Raw genomic sequence first — 20238 nt, 5'->3', positions numbered from 1 at the left:
CTATCACCAAACGTTCATAGAATTTTTGTGCTCCCTGCTTTACTAACATTAACCACTTTTCTCTCTGTTTTGATGCATCCTTGTTTTTAAAGAATTTCAAATGATGTTATCGATTAGCTAATTTTATAATGCCAGTGGGTCTCGAAATTATTTATTTTAAATAACAGCGCAATAATAAATGGCGAACTATTCTGTGGTCTTATGAGAGCAATTGGCAAAATTAATATCTTTAGTAGCGATAAGATTAATAATGTTAACAGACCTCCGCGGATGCAGCTGTTAAACAGTTAAACAAAAACACTGTTAGACGATCTCGGAAGATTATATAATATAGTATCAGGATTGAAATAAGTCGACGGACGTTATAAATTTGGCAAAATACATCAATATTTTGCGGAATGTCGCCTTGCCTCTTGCGATGGCGCGGAATTCCAATTATTTGAAACTTTCAAAAGGAAGATTTTCCTTTCTGTTGCGTACCTCTCAGCTTTCAGATCTCAACTATTTTGAGGATTTACAGAGGATTATGAAGCGTGCGATCTCTAAAATACCAAAGGCATCTAAAAAATATATTTATTTTTGTTATTGTTAATTTATTTTTTTAAAATTGATTCAACATTTAAAATCAAAAAGTATATTTATTTGTGAGCCTGCCATGGTGTTGACATTATATTGATAGTGTTTTCCTTATCTTTTAGTTGGAAAGTAAGAATTTTTGTTGTTCCCATGAAGGCAACAACCAGTAAGTGTGCGTATAAGAGTTCATCATTAGAGTACTATTTTTTTTTGCCACCAGTGTACACCTAGTTCAAGATCGCACCAATACAAAAAAACGGCCGATTTCTGAGGTTACAACTGAGGAGCCCAATTCAACACTGACTAAACCTTATAATCCTTTCAATAATAATAATACCGCTACTCGACAAGAAGACGTAGCAAACACTGAAAATTACTTTAGTTCATATGAAATCAGTACTCGCTGTTAGCAGAGTTGATTGCAGTTTAGATCTAGATATGCGATATAAGAGTATGTTCATATGGTAATTATTTTAACCTTACCAATTTTTTTATTTGGCGTCGATAGTTCGGCCATCAATTCACCAATTGTTTTCTTCTGACCAGTTTTATTCAGAGGTGCGATCAATTTTTGATTGTAAACGTCATCCTAAAAATAAACGGCAAATTGTGGTATTATATATTAATAAGACGTTTTTCTGCCTAAATTTTGAAAATCTGTATGTCTTCAGAAGTTTTAATCCCCTGCTTCCCCTCGCTCTCTCCCTTTCTCTCTCTATCTATGCATCTCTCTCGCTTTAAATTTTTTCTCTCCTTTCTCTATCTCTAGCTCCCTCTCCTTCCCCCTTACGTCGCACCCTCTATCTTCGTCTAACTCTATCTCCTTCTCAGTCTCTTTCTCCTTTCTCGTTATTTTCTTTCCCCTGTTTCCTCAATCAAAATTTACAGCACTATGATTCCTAAAAACAAAGTATGCGAAATATAATGTAGGCGAATTGCAAAAAAGCGCATAGTAAATTAGACGTTTTCGGTAGATGGGTCTCTTGCCCATTACCCAGAAAAATAGTGTCCTAAGTACCTAATCACTTCTTGCTATTAATGTATGCAATCGGGTCCAAAATACTATTTTTTAGAATTGATCGGTCTCTGACCCAGTTCCGAAACAAACATAACAGAAACATTCTCTGGGTGTCTATCCCCGAAGGCCTTGGGGAGTGTTATCGATGTTGATGGTCCTTTGCCGGATGCAGATCCGGTACGTTCCGGTACTAAGCCCGACCATTTCGGGAACGATTTGGTATGACCACATGCGACCTTCTAGACCACATTTCCCTCCCACCCCTATATCCACGAGGAGTTCGGGGTCGCCAGAGACTCGTATTTTAATGAAACAGGATTCGCCACGGATATGTGAGGTTGACAATTGGGTTGGAGAAGCTATATATTGCGCTGGCAACCCTTGAAAGGGTTGCGCTACACAACCCTTTGAATCTATTTGGTATTTTAGTCGCCTCTTACGACAGGCATACATACCTCGGGTATATTCTAACCTCCTAGGTTCGTAAGAGGTTCGTGTACAGTGCAGTTTGATGTCAAAAATAGCATTTTACCTAAATCTTTTAAGGACTTATCTTACACCTACCTCAGCATATAGTCGTATAGGAATGCATTTAAAGATATCCTGATCTCCACTGGGCTCCATTAAGCGTCTATTAATAGCCCAAAACTGATCGAATTTGTCATTGCTTAATCCTTGCCAAAGTTGGTTATGATCCTTCTTTTGCATCGAAGAAATTATTTGCCCACGATGCTTCAAGACATCGGCTTCTTTAAGGCATGCCATAAAATGTGACTCTAAAAGCTCTCTGCAACAAAATTGTAAATAAAATTTCTTTCCATTATTTATGCATCGGCATACGAACCTACTGGAAATCTTCACTAACATCTCTTCTGGGAATTTAGAAAAATGAATAGTAAGATTCCAGGGAACTCCATCTTCATGGGGATGCAATTGATCGTAAATAACCCCTGAAATCAAAGAAATTATATTATTAGCGGTAAATATTTCTAAAATTCTTCTAACATTTAATGTTTTTAGCAGGGACATAACCGTAATGAAGGAAATGATTCTTTAACCATTAATATTGATATATTGGTTATAAACAACCATTATCAGGGGAACTATTTTATTTAGGTCATCGTGACCGTCATCGCGTGTATGTTAAAGACATTTTTTTCGTTACAAATAACTGTTACAACAACAAAATGTTAACATCGGCTGCCAGTTTACGCAGTTTACAAGCCTTGTGTTTCCGATGGAGATGTGAGCTATGACCAAGAAAAATGCGATTTCACCAGTGAGAAGATCACTGATATCAGGGCAATGCCCACTGTTGATGATTTCTAAATTCGCATCGTCTGACAGGACGGATATTAGTTCTGTTGTGTTAGCTATTGCGTATTCGTTCCTTAGCTCTAGAGTATCTTTTAATATCGTTTTTAAATATTTGAACAGTTTGTAACATGCAGCCTATTTAAAATTAATGATGGGTCACATTGTCCGGTGTAAGGGTATTTACTTGTAATAAATATACTTTGTTATATTTAAAAATGTATTATTATTAGATTGGTTGTTGTTAATTATCAAAAATTTAAAATATTGTCATTCAGCAAAAATATCTTTTAAAATAATAAAGTTTAATTATATTATAAAAAATTAATATAGAACTTTATAAATATAAATATAATAATAATAAAGTTTAAAATATAACAAGGTATATTTATTACAAGTTACAAGTAAATAACCATACATCCGGCTTGTGGATTTTTAGCGCAATCAGTGGAGGAGCCGAGGGGTTCTTTTGGACCAATCTGTCTGCCATGTAGAATCTACTATATTTGATGCATTTTTTATAGCAACTTCGATTTCTTTCTGGTATTCATCCGTGGGATTCTCTCTTATTCTACAACATTTAATTTCCTTTATGAGTTCTTCGGTTTGTTGAATATTCACAAAGTAATGTCATTTTATTTTAGCTCGTGTTCAAACAGTGTTGCCGTGTGCATTTACGTTATTCATTTCATATTCACCATTGCTAGTGCTACCATATTGTAACATATTGTTAACACTACGGCTTAATCTACTACAGCTCGGCCAACCTGACAAAGTGATCGACCTCGATCACATGCTGTTTATGTTTGTGTCTATCTTTTACAAACTAATTTTACATAAGTAGTTATAATGGTTCAGTGTCGCTTTCTTTGGTTTTCCATCTTTTCATACTACGGGCCTCTATTATACTATCGTAGGGTATTTGCGTTATTTGCCCATTTTCTATATCTTTAACTACGTATCGATCGTTAGGAAGCTTCTTGTGGATGAGATACGGCCCCTTAAAGTTTGGCAGACGCTTTCTGTTAAGTTCCGCTGTAGTAACCACATTCTTAATTACTACAAAACCTCCCTCTTTGAACTCATCTGATCTGCCTGGTTTTTGTTCACTGTTAATGCGCTCCTCTGCTTTTTCCCGCAATGCTTCTAAGTCCCTCCACCCGGGGCTGAAATGAAATCATCTAGATATTCTGTACACGTATCTACAATCTCGCCTCTTTGGATTACACCATAAAGGACTTGGCTTGGTGTTATTCCTAGTGATCGGTTTACCGAGTTGTTTAACGCAAATTCAATCTTTCGTAACTGTTTTACCCAGTCACTATGTGACAAGGGGTCGCTTAGTTTTGCCAACATTCCCACTAAACTTCGATTAACTCGTTCTGCTTGTCCGTTTGCTTGAGCAGAGCGTACCGCTACCTTTATGTGAGTTATATTTTTGTCATATAGGTATTGCTTGAATTCGTTTGATGTAAAACAACTACCTCTATCTGCTATGCATCTATGGGAACGGCTGTAATATTCAAAGTATTTGTTTAAGGCGCATGTTACTTCTTTAGTATTGGTTGTTAATACCGGATATAACTTAACATATTTTGTAAAAGCATCTACTACTACCAGAATATGTTTTCGTTTTGACTGAAGGGATGGGAGGGGGCCTAAGTGATCCAAATGCATGGTATGAAAAGGTTCTGGATGTTTCGGTAGGTTGTATAAATTTTTACCCGTTTTCTCTGGCGCTGAATACATGATGTATTTTATGCAATTTTTCTTGAAGTTTTTTATCTTATTTTTCATATCCGTGAACCAATAATTCACTATAAGTTTTTGATAACACTTATCGATTCCTTGATGGCCTAGCTGTTCATGTGTTGAACGTATTAGTTCCCTTTCGAGTTCTGCCGGCACAAGAAGTAGTAACCGGTTTTCTTTTTTCCTGAAGACTACGCCATTTTCAATCGCCTATTATGCCATTTCTTCTTTCTCTAGTTTTTGTTTTAAATTAAGTATATCTTTGTTTCTATTTTTCATAATTTGGAATTGAAAGTCTATGTCTTCGCTATCTACTACACCTATCAATTCCTGTGACTCGTTTTCAATCCTACTTAACGCATCTACATGCAGGCCCGAAGAGAGGGGGCGGGGGGATTCCACCGGGCCCAGGGTTTCTCAGGGGGACCGCGATTTAGAGGCACTAAGGCATTTTTTTTTAATTCAGGAGAGTTTAGTTGTTCCATGTGCAAATTTTAAGGCGAATTTCCAAAGCAACGAATATTGATAATGATTTTTTGCCTGTGCCTAAGGAGACAATAAAAACAGCAAACAAAAATGTGTTTCTCAGGGGGTCCGCGATTTAGAGGTGCTAAGGCATTTTTTTTTAATTCAGGAGAGTCTTTAGTTGTTCCATTTGGAGACAATAAAAACATCAAACGAAAATGTGTTTCTCAGGGGGCCCTAGATTTAGAGGTACTGAGGAATTTTTTTTTTTTTTTATTCAGGAGCCGTTAGTTGTTCCATGTGCAAATTTTAAGCCGAATTTCAAAAGCAACGAATATTGATAATGATTTTTTGCCTGGGTCTGAGGAGACAATAAAAATATCAAACAAAAATGCATGTTTTCATGAATCCGAAATCGTGAAGTTTTCGTGGCGACACTGATGAAGGTTCATCTTCAAAAAGTGTTCCAACAATACCACCAACTCTGTATCAAAGTCCAGATTATTTAAACACCTTCGATATAGGTACCGTGAATAATGAGTTTTTGCGATCTGAAGAAGTCAACGAAATAATTTGTCGAGGTCATCAAAAGTGTCCTGTTGTTTTTCCACGTGATTGTCATGACAAGGTATTTCCTATCGCGTTGTTAAACAGAATCTTGCCAAATGGAGAGAAAGTGGAGCGTGACTGGTTAGTGTGGAGTGCCAGTAGGAATGCTTTTTATTGCCTACCATGTCGTCCGTTAAGCACCAACGCTTTAAATCGACCTAAAATTTGTTGTGCGGATATTCGAAATTCCAGGTATGGAAGAAGCTATACGATAAACTGCCATCACACGAAAATACTCAAGATCACATTAAATGTTATATTCAATGTCGATCTTTACAAAAACTAATTCAAAAGGAGGCTACAATTGATACACTTATCAATGAACTGCTAATCACTGAAACTCAAAAGTGGAAAGAAATTTTATAAAGCATTTTGGACACTATTTTATTTTTGGTTGAAAGAGGCCTAGCTTTCAAAGGCGAAACTATATATCTTGGTGAACGAAGCAATGGACATTTTTTGGGCATCTAAGATCTCATAAGCCATTTAGAGATTATTTGGAGAAAGTTAGGATTTCACAACAGCAGCACAAACGTTTACAAGTTCACTATCTTCCCCAGACATTCAAAACGAGTTTATAGAAATTTGTGCAATGCAATTGAGGGAAACTATATTAGATCAAGGCAAGAAAGCCAAGTATTTTGCTATTATCGTTGATGCTATGCCTAATGCTAGTCACGTTGACTACGTTCATTTTGCGCTAACTCCATTTCAATTCGAAAGCAACAAATTTTACAATTCAAGAACGGTTTTTGGCTTTCGTGAATTGTAACCAAAAAACTGGTCAGAAAATCGCTGATCTAATTTGCTAAACTCTAGATAAACATGAAATCCCATTAAAATATTTTCGTGCACTAGGGTACGATAACGGCGCCAATATGAAAGGAGCTTACAACGGAGCACTACGTCACATTCTCGACAAAAACTCGAATGCTCATTACTCGCCTTGTGCAACCCACAGTCTCAATCTATGTGGTGTTGATGCTGCAGAATGTTGTACGTTTGCAATTACTTTCTTCGGAGTTGTACAAAAATGTTTTACTATTTTCAGAAGCACTCCACAACGATGGGAAATCCTCAAAAAAATGTACCGAACTCTCTTCACAGTCTTTCAGCCAAAAGCCAAATTTTACTGCGCAAGCATACGGCGATGTTACCGGCATTCTCAAGTACATCAACCAGTTCGAATGTATCTTGCTGTCTTCAATTTGGTTCAAAATACTCACTACCATTAATGAAAGAAACGTGGTCCTCCAAGCTAGAGACGCCACCATATATGTTGAGGTCCGACATCTAGATGCATTTTTAGCTAATTTGAAGTTGATCAGGAACCCATGGGACACAGTTTTAAACGAATGCAGAACAGTTGCTATTCAATTCAACATCTCGCCAAAGTTTCCGGACATTCGAAAGAGAAACCCCAAAAGACGTTCTGAAGATAATTTAAATGAGATGATTACGGATGATTCATAGTCTGATTTTAAAAATAATACATTCCTGGTGATCGTTGATTCGGTAATCACTGGTATTACTGAACGATTTGCAGCTATGAGAAATTTGAGCGAGTCGTTTTCCTTTTTGTGGCAATTTGAAGACATGGATGAAACTACGGTTCGGGCGAGCGCAGCAAAATTTGTCGAAAAATAAAAGTCAGACATTTCTCAAAGCTTAGAATGCGAAATAATTCACTTGAAGCAAATTTTGATAAAGGTCTGTCACCATTGGAATTGCTAAATGCCATCTACATAAGTTCAAAATCTGTATACAATTTTCCCCACATTTGTGTTGCTTTACGTATCTTGTACACTATACCTGTCACTGTAGCTAGTGCAGAACGTTCCTTCAGCGTCCTTTCAAGAATTAAAAACTTTCATAGATCGTGTTCATCTCAATAGCGAGTTTCAGGACTTGCCACGCTTTTGATATTATTATAAAAATTTTGCAGCGAAAAAAGCAAGTAAATCCACTCTTCGATATCCGAACTTTCTATATTGAATAATTAAAATTTATAATAATCATTAAATTTATCAGAAATGTATTAAAATGTTACCAAATAGCTAGAAAAGATTATTTGAAACCATATGTGGCTGTTAAAAGATAATTTTATTTCTACGTTACAATAAAATAGTATAAATAGTAAATACGTATAAATAATAAACTTTATTAATTCAAGTTAATCAAATGTATTAGTGGATTTTTTATAGGGGGCCCGTAAATTGTTTAGATCCGGGCCCGGATTTTCTCTCTACGGCCCTGTCTACATGCGTCATGTTTTTAGCCGCTCGATGGACTATTGTATAATTATAGTTTTCTAGTTCCAGCACCCACCTTGCTATTCTACTATTGATTGACTTTTTGCTAAGAGTTTGTGCTAAGGAGTTGCAATCGGTAACTATTTTCATTCCAAACCTTCTAGATATACTCTGAATCGACGAAGTGCATAAATTATTGCTTATGCTTCCAGTTCAAAACTGTGATACCGTTTTTCGGCGTCTGACGTTCTCCTGGAGAAATAAGCTACTGGGTGGAAATTTTTATCAGACTGTTTCTTTAGCAAAATAGCACCAAAACCATAGGTACTTGCGTCACAGTGTAGTTCAGTGTACTTTTTATGATTGTAAATTGCTAATTCCGGCCCTGATATTAAATGTTTTTTAAGGTCTTCAAATGTTGTAACGCATCTCTCGGTGAAAATAAACCTAGCGTCTTTTTTCAGCAGTTCGTATAAAGGACGGGCTATAACAGAAAAAGACAACGAATTTTCGGAAACATAAATACAAGCCTACGAATAATTGCAACTCGCGTTGATTTCGAAATCTTGGGAAATTCTTAATGGTATTAATGTGACTTTTGGAAGGTCGTATTCCACGATCTGTTACTTTATACCCTAGGTATTCCACCTCACCGTAAGCAAACTTGCACTTTTAGTTTAATTCGGAGGCTATACTCATTAAGGTGTTGTAAAGTATTTGAAATGTTCGTTTAGTGATTTGTTCGCGATGATAATGTCGTCCATGTACACGATAATTTCATTATTGTCAATAAATATTCTCAAAATTGTTGTTATGTATCTCTGAAATTTAGCCCGCCCGTTTTTTAACCCAAATGGCATTCTTAAAAATTCATACTGACCATTCGGAATGACGAACGATATATATTTGATAGATTCATTTGCCATCTTAACGTGGTAAAAACCCGACTCCAGGTCTATAACTGAAAAAATTTTATTTTCCCCTAAGTATTCTAGACAATCTTCAATTATCGGAAGTGGATAATTATCCCTTGCAATCAACCTATTTAGGTTCCTATAGTTAACGCACATTCGAGTATCACCTGACTTTTTCTTTGTTAGAACTATTGGTGACGCGTAGGGTGAATCCCTATGTCTTATAATGTCTTTCTTAAGCAAGTCTTCAATAATGTTATTAACCTCATATTTTTCCCTAAATAATAGTCGACTTGCCTTACAGAATGTTGGCTTATTAGATGTTACTACAATTTTTGCTTCAAAGTTAACCTTCGGAACTACTTCCCTTTGGTTTCCCACATGTCGTTTCAATCATTTTTCTAAATTTGTCTGCCAAAACTGACGGTAATTTGGGGTTCATGTCCATTTTTCCCTCTTCGCCTATCCATTTGCCAATGTTACAAACTTACTTAAGGGTTGTTTGACTTTCTGAAGTTTTTGTTCTATTATCCACTCTACTTTTGTTTTCATTTCTTTTTCTATCAAGATTTTCTTCAGCTGTTCCACTCAAGATATTTGACGACGGTTTATTTTCGTAAGTTTCCATATTAAATTCATTTATTTTGTTTTTTATGTACAAAGAAATGTTAAATTTTTCCAAAAAATCTCTACCGAGTAGTAAAGGAAACGTTAACCAGTTATCTGGCATAACGTATAAAAAGAAATGTTTTACAATATTTCGATATTTAATTAAAACAAAAATTTTCCCCACTTGGCCTTATTTATTACGCTTCCTCCTATGTTTCTAAATTGTGGTATCTTTTCATTGTTGTGCTCGCGATATAGATACGCTTCTACCAACGATTGCTTGACAAACGTATTGGGGCTGCCCGTGTCCAAGATGGAAAACAAGTTTTCGAATTTAGGGTTTTCCGGGATTTACCATAAAAAGCGACACTCACTATATCTCTATAATAAATTTCTTCAACGTCTGCTTCCGACTCTTCGATGGCTGCAACTATCTTCAGTGGGCAGTTTCTGTACTGGTGATCCAACTTGCCACATTTGAAACAGGAACCTTGGACGCGCTTGTCTTCCTTACATTCCTTCGCAAAGTGCCCGTAACGTGAGCAGTTAAAGCATCTTGTTGGAGTGGTTTGACTTTTACCAGCAGCAGCCTGATCGCTACTTTTTCGTATTTCGGTAACAAAGATCTTAAATCATCAAGTTTTGACACACCTGTGAATAAAAGCGCGTTGCCCGTTTTGTAGCGTAGGCCGTCAACGATGTATTAAACTAATTCACTTTCGTCGATTGGAGCGTTTTGAGTAATCTGTTGCATCGATAGAACATAATAGGTGAGAGTTTCTGTTTTTTGCCAAACACGCGACTGCAATTGTTCAAAAACTTCTCTTATGCGAACCGGCTTTTTAAATTCGTTGCATAAAGATTGTTTCACATCGTGCCATGTTCGTGCCTCGATCATTTTCATCAGCAGTTGGGCACTACCGGTAAGCATTCGACGTACAAGAAGAAATTTAGTTTTTTCATCAGAACCAAAACTTTTTGCAGTGTATTCGAAGTGGACTATCCATTTTTGTACGTCAGTTCCGTCGTCGCCGCTAAATTTATGAATAGCGTTTTCTATGTCGCTGAATTTAACGGGAAAATTTTATGTGGCCGTACCCTTCTCTAATTCTCTTATTTCCTTCTGCAGTTGTAGAATGCGTAGCTTTTGTTTTAGCTGTATTTCTAGTTCCGTTATTCCGTCGATAACTGTAACGGCTGCAGCGCTGCCGGCGTCTTCTGCTACGATGGTGTGGGTGTCCTGTTGAGCTTCGTTGTTTGCAGTAATCGTTACCTCGCGGGCTGGGGCATTGTTTGCGTTACCCGATGCTGTTGAATTTTCGACAGCAGCTACTGAAGTCAAATCGCCTGATACTGAAGTTGCGCTAATCGCTGCTGAAGGTTCTGCAATAGAATTGGGTGTTACGCTGCTTAGTGCTGCAGTAGCGTTAACTGGCGCAAAAGTTTGGTTAGTTGGCGCTGAAGGCGTTTTTTCGCTTTGCGGCTGTGTGCCTATTGCTGCTGCCAGAAGGGCTTTAAGCTGCCTTAATGTTGCCAAATCTCGCAGACCGTCTGCTACTTGCTGTTTTTATGTGGTTCTGTTTCCAATTCAATTGCTCAAAATTTTTTCCGTAGGTGACTTGTGCACACCTGACGCTGTTGAATATTCACAAAGTAATATCGTTTTATTTTAGCTCGTGTTCAAACAGTGTTGCCCTGTGCATTTACGTTATTAATTTCATATTCACCATTGCTAGTGCTACCATATTGTTAGTGCTACCATATTGTTAACACAACGGCTTAATCTACTACAGGTTTTAGTTATATATTCCTCTTTTTCGATTAGCACAGTGGTGTTTCCATTGTCCGCTTTCGTTGTGACAATATTGTTTTTCCCAAGTTTATGCTGGATATTCTTTATTGTTTTCTCTTCTGCATTACATTTTTGTACTTCCTGTGCTTTCACCTCCTTCTTTATTATGTTTCTGCACATGTGTATTGCGTGCTCCTGTTCCTCTTGTGGTATCAATGATATTGAGAATTGGTTTTATATTGTAATAATTTGCAACGGAAGTTTACTGCTGTTACTCGTCCAAAAATGTCGGGATGCATTTTATAATACTCGTTTAGACCCCGGTATCAATAATCCGGAGTCAGAACAAAAGAGTTTCTTTGAAGAGATATTCACAAAAAAAGGTAAACAATTTTCATGTGGTTGTATTGTTGTTGTTGTTGTAGCGATAGGGTTGCTCCCCGAAGGCTTTGGAGAGTGTTATCGATGTAATGGTCCTTTGCCGGATACAGATCCGGTACGCTCCGGTATCACAGCACCATTAAGGTGCTAGCCCGACCATCTCGGGAACGATTTATGAGGCCACATTAAACCTTCTGGCCATTCCATCCCTCCCCACCCCCAAGTTCCATGACGAGCTCGGGGTCGCCAGAGCCTCGTCTGTTAGTGAAACAGGATTCGCCGCGGATAGGTGAGGTTGACAATTGGGTTTGGAGAAGCTATATATTGCGCTGGCAACCTGAAGGGAATGCGCTACACAGCCCCTTGAATCTGGTATTTTAGTCGCCTCTTACGACAGGCATACCTACCGCGGGAATATTCTGACCCCGTAACCCGCTGGGTTATCGTGGTTGTATTAATATATCCTTGTGCACTCCAACGCACACTTAGCTGGTTCTAGGGATATAATAAAAATGTCAAAGACCTCCAATGCAGAAAATTTTTTTTGTCTGCCCACTTTTCAAGGCAGCCGGTTCTATGTACCGGAGCGACTCGGGATTTTTGCAGACAAAGAGCATTTAATTTGTTGCGTCCCTCCCACAGATTGTCGTCCTCCCAGCAGATCCTTGCAGCGGGACTGCGGCATATTCTCCTTCTCCGGCCGCTGGCCTGCTATACGTCCCCGATATGGTCGTCAAGGCTAAAGGTCACTCACTGGAAGAAAGTACAGGTCTGCCAAAACACTGCCCTCAGAACCGCCACGGGCTGTCTTCTTATGTCCCCAGAACCCCACCTACACAATGCCAAAAAAACAGTTTCTGTTGAATACCCAGAAACCTGGGCATCCCAACAGACATCTGATTGATGAGCCAACACCGCCCAGGGGCTTAAGGAGTCATCTTCGTAAGCGTTATGAGGAAATACGGCACCTGAGAACTCAGCCGTATGAAGCAAAAAAGTACAAGCACGTCCTCAGTGATATCCATAAACAGGCGTCTGACCTCTATGCCAGGAATTTCCCGGCGAATCCGGTACTTAAAGAAAAATACCCAGACCTAGCAGAAGAGAAATGCACTGTTCCTAGGAAAACGCGCGTCACTCTAGCTCAACTTAGATCTGGATACTGTAACAGGTTAAACTCTTACCTATCCAGAATCAACCCCGACAAACTAATTGTATGTCCTGGTTGCAATGTGTCCCTTCAATAGTGATGTGGAACCAACGCCTCTAACACCGCTCTTATCCGACGGCACTTTATCGCCGAAGGCGATGGAAATTTCGTCATTGTGCTTAGTCGGGTTCCGTAGGGACTTTACGGTGGACCATAGCTTACCTACACCGGCAGAAAGGTTACAATTCTTTAAGTGCTCCTCCCATTTCGCCCGCTTGTGTTCATCCACTAGCAATCTGATGCGTTGGTTTATATCTCTTATTTGGGACCGCCGGGGTGGTGCTGTCTTATAAGGTCACGTTCTCTCGCTAGAGCTGCGACCTTAGCTGGAAAATGTGGCCGGATTCCCCGGGATTCTTCCGGCGGGAATAAAACGAGCCGAAGCGGACTCGATGACCTTGCGGAAAGCACGCTCCCCCATTGACGGGCATCAGTCAGGATAGATAGGGCAGCAAAACGATTATCAGTACAGGTTTTGTAATCTTCCCACTTTCCTTTCTTAAAATTGATGAAAGTGCGTTTTTCAGTGCTGATGAAGTAGCAGATCGCTCGAGCGAAAGGAGTATGGGTAGGTGGTCAGATGCCAGTGTTACCATCGGCTGCCAGTTGACGCAGTTTACTAGTCCTGCGTTCACGATTGATATATCTGGCGAACTGTGGCTGCCTCCCACCATACGCGTGGGGTCGTCTCCGTTTTTTGTGCGCTCCGCCTGTAGATTGGAATGCCACAGATCGTGGTGGGCATTGAAATCGCCTAAGATAATGCGATTATCGCCAGTGTGTAGTGCGCTGATGTCAGAGCAGTATTCACTGAGGCAATAGGTGACAGGCGGGATGTTGATGATTTCTAAATTTACATCGCCTGCTAGGCCCGTCAAGCTGGACCCCACACCCCCCCCCCACCCCCCCACCCCGATGGATTCTAAATTTGGTAGGCCAGGTATTATGTGCTATTTATGTGCTAATTTGTTCCAAAAATAAACAATTTTGTGCTCAAAATTTACGTACTTTTTTTTAACCTCAAAATGGGGGGTCCAGCTGGACGTCCAGCGAGACCCCCCCCCCCCCTCATAAGCACTAGGTCAAACAAAAAAATTTAAATGTGGGAATTATGTGCTCCAACATTAACGGTCTGTCCAGAAAAACAAAGGGGCGGCAAGGGGGGAGCGGGGGCATATAACCCCAGACGGCAAAATCGAAACGGGATAGGTGCAGAATTGTGTGCTATTTATGGGCTCATTAGTTCCAAAAACGATTAGTTTTTTGACAACTTTTAAGGTTTTTTTTTTAAACATCAAAAGTGGGTGGTCCAGCTGGACGTCCAGCTAAACCCCCCTCGTAAGCACTAGGCCAAACAAAACAATTTAAATGTAGGAATTCTGTGCTATTTATGTGCTCAATAGCGCCAAAAAGATTTCGGTTTTCTGACAACTTTTAATCATTTTTTTAAAACTTCAAAAGTGGGGGGTCCAGCTAGACCTCCCCCCCCTCATAAGCACTAGGTCCAACAAAAAAATTGAAATGTGGGAATTATGTGCTATTTATGTGACCCCCCTCATAAGCACTACGCCAAACAAAAAAATTGAAATGTGGGAATTATGTGCTATTTATGTGCTCCAACATAAGCCACGGTCTGTCCAAAAAAACAAAGGGGTGGCAAGGGGGGAGCGGGGGCACATAACCCCAGACTGTAAAATCGAAACGGGATAGTTGCAGAATTTTGTGCTATTTATGGGCTCATTAGTTCCAAAAACGATTCGTTTTTTGACAACTTTTAATGTTTTTTTAAAACCACAAAAGAGGGGGGTCCAGCTGAATTTAATGTGCTGGACGTCTAGCTAGCCAAACAAAAAAATTTTTATTTTTATGGGCTCAATAGTTCCAAAACGATTCGTTTTTTTGACAACTATTGGAACTATTGAGCCCATAAAAATTAAATTTTTTTGTTTGGCTAGCTGGACGTCCAGCGCATTAAATTCCAGCTGGACACCCCACTTTTGCGGTTTTAAAAAAACATTAAAAGCTGTCAAAAAACGAATCGTTTTTGGAACTATTGAGCCCAAAAATAGCACAAAATTCTGCACCTATCCCGTTTCGATTTTGCCGTCAGGGGTTATATGTCCCCGCTCCCCCCTTGCTACCCCTTTGTTTTTCTGGACAGACCGTAGCATATGTTGGAGCACATAAATAGCACATAATTCCCACATTTCAATTTTTTTGTTTGGCCTAGTGCTTATGAGGGGGGTCTGGCTGGACGTCCAGCATATTAAATTCCAGCTGGACCCCCCACTTTTGATATTTAAAAAAAAATTTAAAGTTGTCAAAAAAACGAATCGTTTTTGGAACAATTGAGGCCATAAAAATTAAAATTTTTTTGTTTGGCTAGCTGGACGTCCAGCACATTAAATTGGACACCCCACTTTTTTGGTTTTAAAAAAACATTAAAAGTTGTCAAAAAACGAATCGTTTTTGGAACTATTGAGCCCATAAATAGCAAAAAATTCTGCACCTATCCCGTTTCGATTTTGTCGTCTGGGGTTATATGTCCCCGCTCCCCCCTTGCCACCCCTTTGTTTTTCTGGACAGACCGTAGCGTATGTTGGAGCACATAAATAGCACATAATTCCCACATTTCAATTTTTTTGTTTGACCTAGTGCTTATGAGGGGGGGGGGGGGGGGGGGGGGGTCTAGCTGGACGTCCAGCTGAAACCCCCATTTTGAGGTTAAGAAAAAAGTACTTAAATTTTGATCACAAAATTTTTTATTTTGGACACTAATTAGAACATAAATAGCACATAATACCTGGCCTACAAAATTTCGAATCCATCGTGGGGGCGGGGGGCGATTCAGCTTGACGGACCTTCGCCTGTTTGGACAGATATGCTTTGACGTTCCAAGACACTGTCCCTGCGGCCGATGTCGGGATCAAATAGATTATATTGCACTGAGTGGTGGGTGATAAACGCGAGACCACCTCCAGTTTCGCTCTCGCGATCTTTCTGTGGGCGCTATACCCAGAGCAGGTCTGCAAAGCAGATCTTGCGGTGAGATTGGCCTCTTGGATCGCAGCAATGCGGATGTTATGCCGCTTCTTAAAATCAACTATCTCCGTGAAATTCCCAGTTACCCCATAACAATTTAAGTGTAGTATTCTGAAGTCCAACGGGGAAGACGTCGTCACTCTGGGGGTAAGTGACGGGTGACTACGCCTAAGTTCAGGGTGGTAAGACGTAAGTGCTGTTGTGGCCCTGGGACTGCACGTCCCTGGGTAAGCATTGGAGTACCCGGTGTAGTTGGGTTTGCGGCCTTTCAGCATGGCGCGATGAAACGCGTCGGGGGTTGTCGTCGCTGAGACCATAACATATAGGAAAGTGGCACCGTCCAAGGCAGGAGCTGCATTGGCAGATGTCGCAAACATATATATTCTATGCTGGCAAACAGTGCAAAAGGTGGTAGGGACTAAGAGTTTGTTTCCCTGACCTACTCGAATACTAGTTCCGGAAAGAGGATGAGAAGAAGACGGGGACAGATACTCGGCATTGCTACCTACTCTACTACGGAGATTGCAGGTTTAAGTATGAGCGGCCGTATGAGCTGGTGGCGCCATGCGCGCGGGAATAACACGAGCCGAAGCGGATTCAATTACTTTGCGGAAAGCACGCTCCCCTTGACGTCCTAAAAAGATTATTTTCCGGCAAAACTATTTCTCTGGACCGGGATCAGGTATAGGTCCCGGATTTGGTTCGATACCTTCCCCGAGCAGGAGAATATGGCGCAGTTCCGATGCAAGGATGTGCTGGGAGGATGAATATTTGTGCGAGGGGCCCAACAAAGTAAATGGGTTACAGCCCTTGGTCGGGAAAAATCCCGAGTCGCTCCGGTACATAGAACCGGATGCCTAGGGAAGCGACCTTGCCTTGGTAGTGTGTTTTCTTCTTCCGCAAGAGTAGGATATTGTATATAAATAACAGGGTTCACCGGACGCGTCCTGGCAAAAGCGTTTACCGATTCTGTGTGGATTTGGCATAGGGCCTGCTTATGCGTATCTGGATCAAACGGCTGTGTTGGCCGGTGCCGGATCTCGTCTTGGAGATGTTCCCTTAACCCCCGTGAAGGTGGGGCTAGATGAAGCAGTTGTTTGCTAGGATGTCGTAGTTTGTGACAGTTTAGCAAAAACTGCCTGTTCAGCATTTCGTTGTTCCTGTTCAGTGATTTTGTTGCAGCTTTGTACTTTAGATACTATTTCGGTGGCATGCGCCTTGAAGGTAAGCGTATTATCGAACGTTATCCCTAAGGTCTTTGGGTGACCGACAGTCGGTAGCATCACATCATCGACGTGAACATCCAACATTTGTGTCCAACATTTGTGTTCCTATCACGTCGTAAACAGAGTGGTCGTGGATTTTATCGATGATAATGCCAGGTTGTGCGATGTGCAAAAACTAGAAATATCGGGGAGATAGCTGCTTATTTTAGAAACTAATTCCTACGCTACCGACTGTCTTACACACCAAAATCTTGGGTGTGACGTTCGATCAGGATCTACATTTTGGTGAGAATGCAGCCGCAATTGTACCGAAAATCCGGAGTCGTAATAAAAACTTCAAATCTCTTGCTGGCAGTACTTGGGGAAAAGATGAAGAAACGCTCATAACCAACTAAAAAGCAATTGGACAGCCGATTGCATGCTAAGCGTCCCAGATATGGGCGCCAAGCCTAAAGACTACGGCACCTGAGAACACAGCCGTATGAAGCCAAAAGACACAAGCAGGTCCTCAGTGAACTCCACAAACAGGCGTCGGACCTCTTTGTCAGGAATTTCTTCAATTGCAATGTGGAACCAACACCACTAACACCTCTCTCATTATGGTCCACCCCTGTTGAAACAGCAAGTTTCCTTGAACTCCCGTTAGAGGATATTGATGACAATTTGTGATAGGTCACACCTATTGGATGGGGCGAAGCACTGCTACAACAACAACAACTCGCCTTCATTAGCTGGTTTACCAGGCTTCAGTAGTGCAATTATCTTTGCAATTTTCCATTGTTCGGGAATGACAACGGACTTAAGTGACAGGTTGAAAACGTGCGTTAGGTAGTTTATTCCCTCAGCGCCAAGGTGTTTTGGCGTTGGCATGGCTATTCCGTCTGGGCGTATTGTTTAGAGCGCTTGGCCTTGTGGACGACTTCTTCAACATCTGGGTGGCACGTCGTGTTTGTGTTTATGTGCCCGTCTGTTTGCACAACGTCTGACGTAGGTAATACTGAAGAATGCATTATAAATAATTGGCAAAAGGCGCTTGCGCATTTATTCAAATCAGATAAAATTTTATCGCCGAAGGCTATCTATACATTATCACTGTGTTTTGTTGGATTTGATTTGACGGTTGACCACGATTTACCGACACCCGCAGAGAGGTTGCAGATCTTTTGATGCTCCTCCCATTTGGCACGTTTGTGTTCATTTACCAGCCGCATAATATCCAAGTCGAGACTTCCAATATTCGGATCTACAGGGTCGAGTTATCTCGCCAGGTCACGTTCTCTTGCTAAGTTTGCAGCTTCAGCCGGGAAATGCGGTATGATTTCAGGTATTCTACCTGCGGGAATAAAGCGTGCAGAAGCTGAAGCGATAACTTTACGGAACGCACGCTCGTCTTGCCGGCTAGCTTTTTTGAAATTAATAAAAATCGGCTTTTCAGAGGTGATAAAATTGGCAGGCGCTGTATTGAAAGGAGTATGGGCAGGTGGTCAACGCAGATTATGATCTATGTGCTGAGAAAGTCTTATTGTTGTTGTTGTTGCCTCTGCTGTCGACTGGCAAGATAGAATGCCAGAAGAAGTGATGAGCGTTGAAATCGTCAAGGACAAGGCGGTTTTCGCCACAGAGTAGCGTACTGATATCAGGGTGATAGCCACTTGGACAGCAGGTGTCGGGGGGAATATAGATGTTAATTATTTCTAGGTCAACATCACCTGACCGGATGGTTATGCCTTTACTTTCTAAGGTTTTATCCCTTCGGCTGATGTTGGTTTGAAATAGATAATATTGCACGGTGTGATGAGTTATAAAGGTTAGGACTGCCATTGCCCCCTTGCGTGCTCTTTACTATGGATGTTGTAGCCATCGCAAGTTCGGAGGTCCGATCTGGTAGTTAGCTTTGTTTCTTGAATTGCGGCTATACGGATATTATTTTTATTCATGTGGCCAACTATCTCTGCGATCTTTCTGGTTAACCAGTTACAATTAAGTTGCAGAATTCTGAAGTGCACAGAGGAGGCAGTCGTCACTTTGCGAGTCAGATATAGGTGACTGCGCCTTGAAGGATATAGGCTTTGTCGAGTGTGCTGTCCGATTGCTGCTGGAGAACTGTTGTCGATGGGTTGGTATTTGTGTTTTGGCAGCACGGTGCAACGAATGCATCGGTCGGTCGGTTGCCATTTCTACGCAGAGAGCATCTATGAAGCAATCGGTCAAGGCATGAACTGCATTAGACCGATGTCGCGATCATAAATATTCTTAGCTGGCATACGGAGCACATGGTGTGGGGGAATAGGAGTTGATGACTCCCTCTTACGCGATTGCGTGTGTCGGAAAAGGAAGGGTGGTACGGGGGTAAGAGCTGATGCTCGGAATTGCTACTGTCCATGATACATAGATTGTAGTGATAGGTTGGGGCGGCCGCGTTAGCTGGAAGTGCCGTTTGGCGCTAGCAACAGCGGACAGTTGATGTGGCCTGCTGGGCAGCGTTGTTGCTAGAAGGTGGCGGAGGTACGCTTAAGAGTGAACCGTGGGACGTCCATGGACGAGAATATCAGGTAGCCACAAAGGTTTTTTAGACATTTCCGGGATGACAAACGTTGGGTTCTAACCCAGAACAGCCCGAACGATGCAACCATCTTTTTCACGGGACACACTGGAATGAGTATGACCGTCTGAGGTAAATCCTTTTCGAAATATGCAGCAGAACCACAGCGTAGGACCGGGGCTAGGTTAAATACCTTCCCGGAGCAGGAGGGTATGGAGCAGTCCAACTTCAAGGAGCTGCCCTGAGGATAACAATTTGTGGGAAGGACGCAACAAATTAAATGGACTACACTGAAATGACAGCCCTTGGTCGGGAAAAAAATTCCCAGTCGCTCCGGTTAATAGAACCAGCTGCCGTGGGAAGCGCTTAAGTGCCGCATTTCCCCATAATGCTTGCGGAGATGACTTCTTAAGCCTCTGGGTATTCAACAGAAACTATTTGTTCAGCATTTCATTTCTCTCCATAGTGGTAGTACTCTCGTCTCACTGTGTAGGTGGTGTTCTGAGGGCATAAGAAGACGAAGCGATTCTGAAAGC

At 40.9% G+C, this 20238-nt stretch overlaps 1 protein-coding gene across 7 annotated transcripts in view; it reads right to left on the bottom strand.

Moving 5' to 3' along the window:
• Nucleotides 1-20238, bottom strand: part of Atg5 (autophagy protein 5) — a 99662-nt gene that overhangs the window by 7849 nt on the left and 71575 nt on the right. For all 7 annotated transcript variants that reach the window (XM_067782071.1, XM_067782068.1, XM_067782070.1 and 4 more), the window contains exons 4-6: nucleotides 2439-2544; nucleotides 2159-2381; nucleotides 1060-1165 (exon numbers count right to left, since the gene is read on the bottom strand). In XM_067782071.1, the coding sequence (XP_067638172.1) occupies nucleotides 1060-1165; nucleotides 2159-2381; nucleotides 2439-2544 (435 nt within the window). The remainder of the gene's footprint in view (nucleotides 1-1059; nucleotides 1166-2158; nucleotides 2382-2438; nucleotides 2545-20238) is intronic.

This window comes from Eurosta solidaginis, chromosome 4 (assembly GCF_040869045.1).
Source record: "Eurosta solidaginis isolate ZX-2024a chromosome 4, ASM4086904v1, whole genome shotgun sequence".
NCBI classification, from domain to species: Eukaryota; Metazoa; Arthropoda; class Insecta; order Diptera; family Tephritidae; genus Eurosta; species Eurosta solidaginis.
Note: the sequence above shows the minus strand (reverse complement) of the source record. Positions and strands in the feature narration are given on the sequence as shown.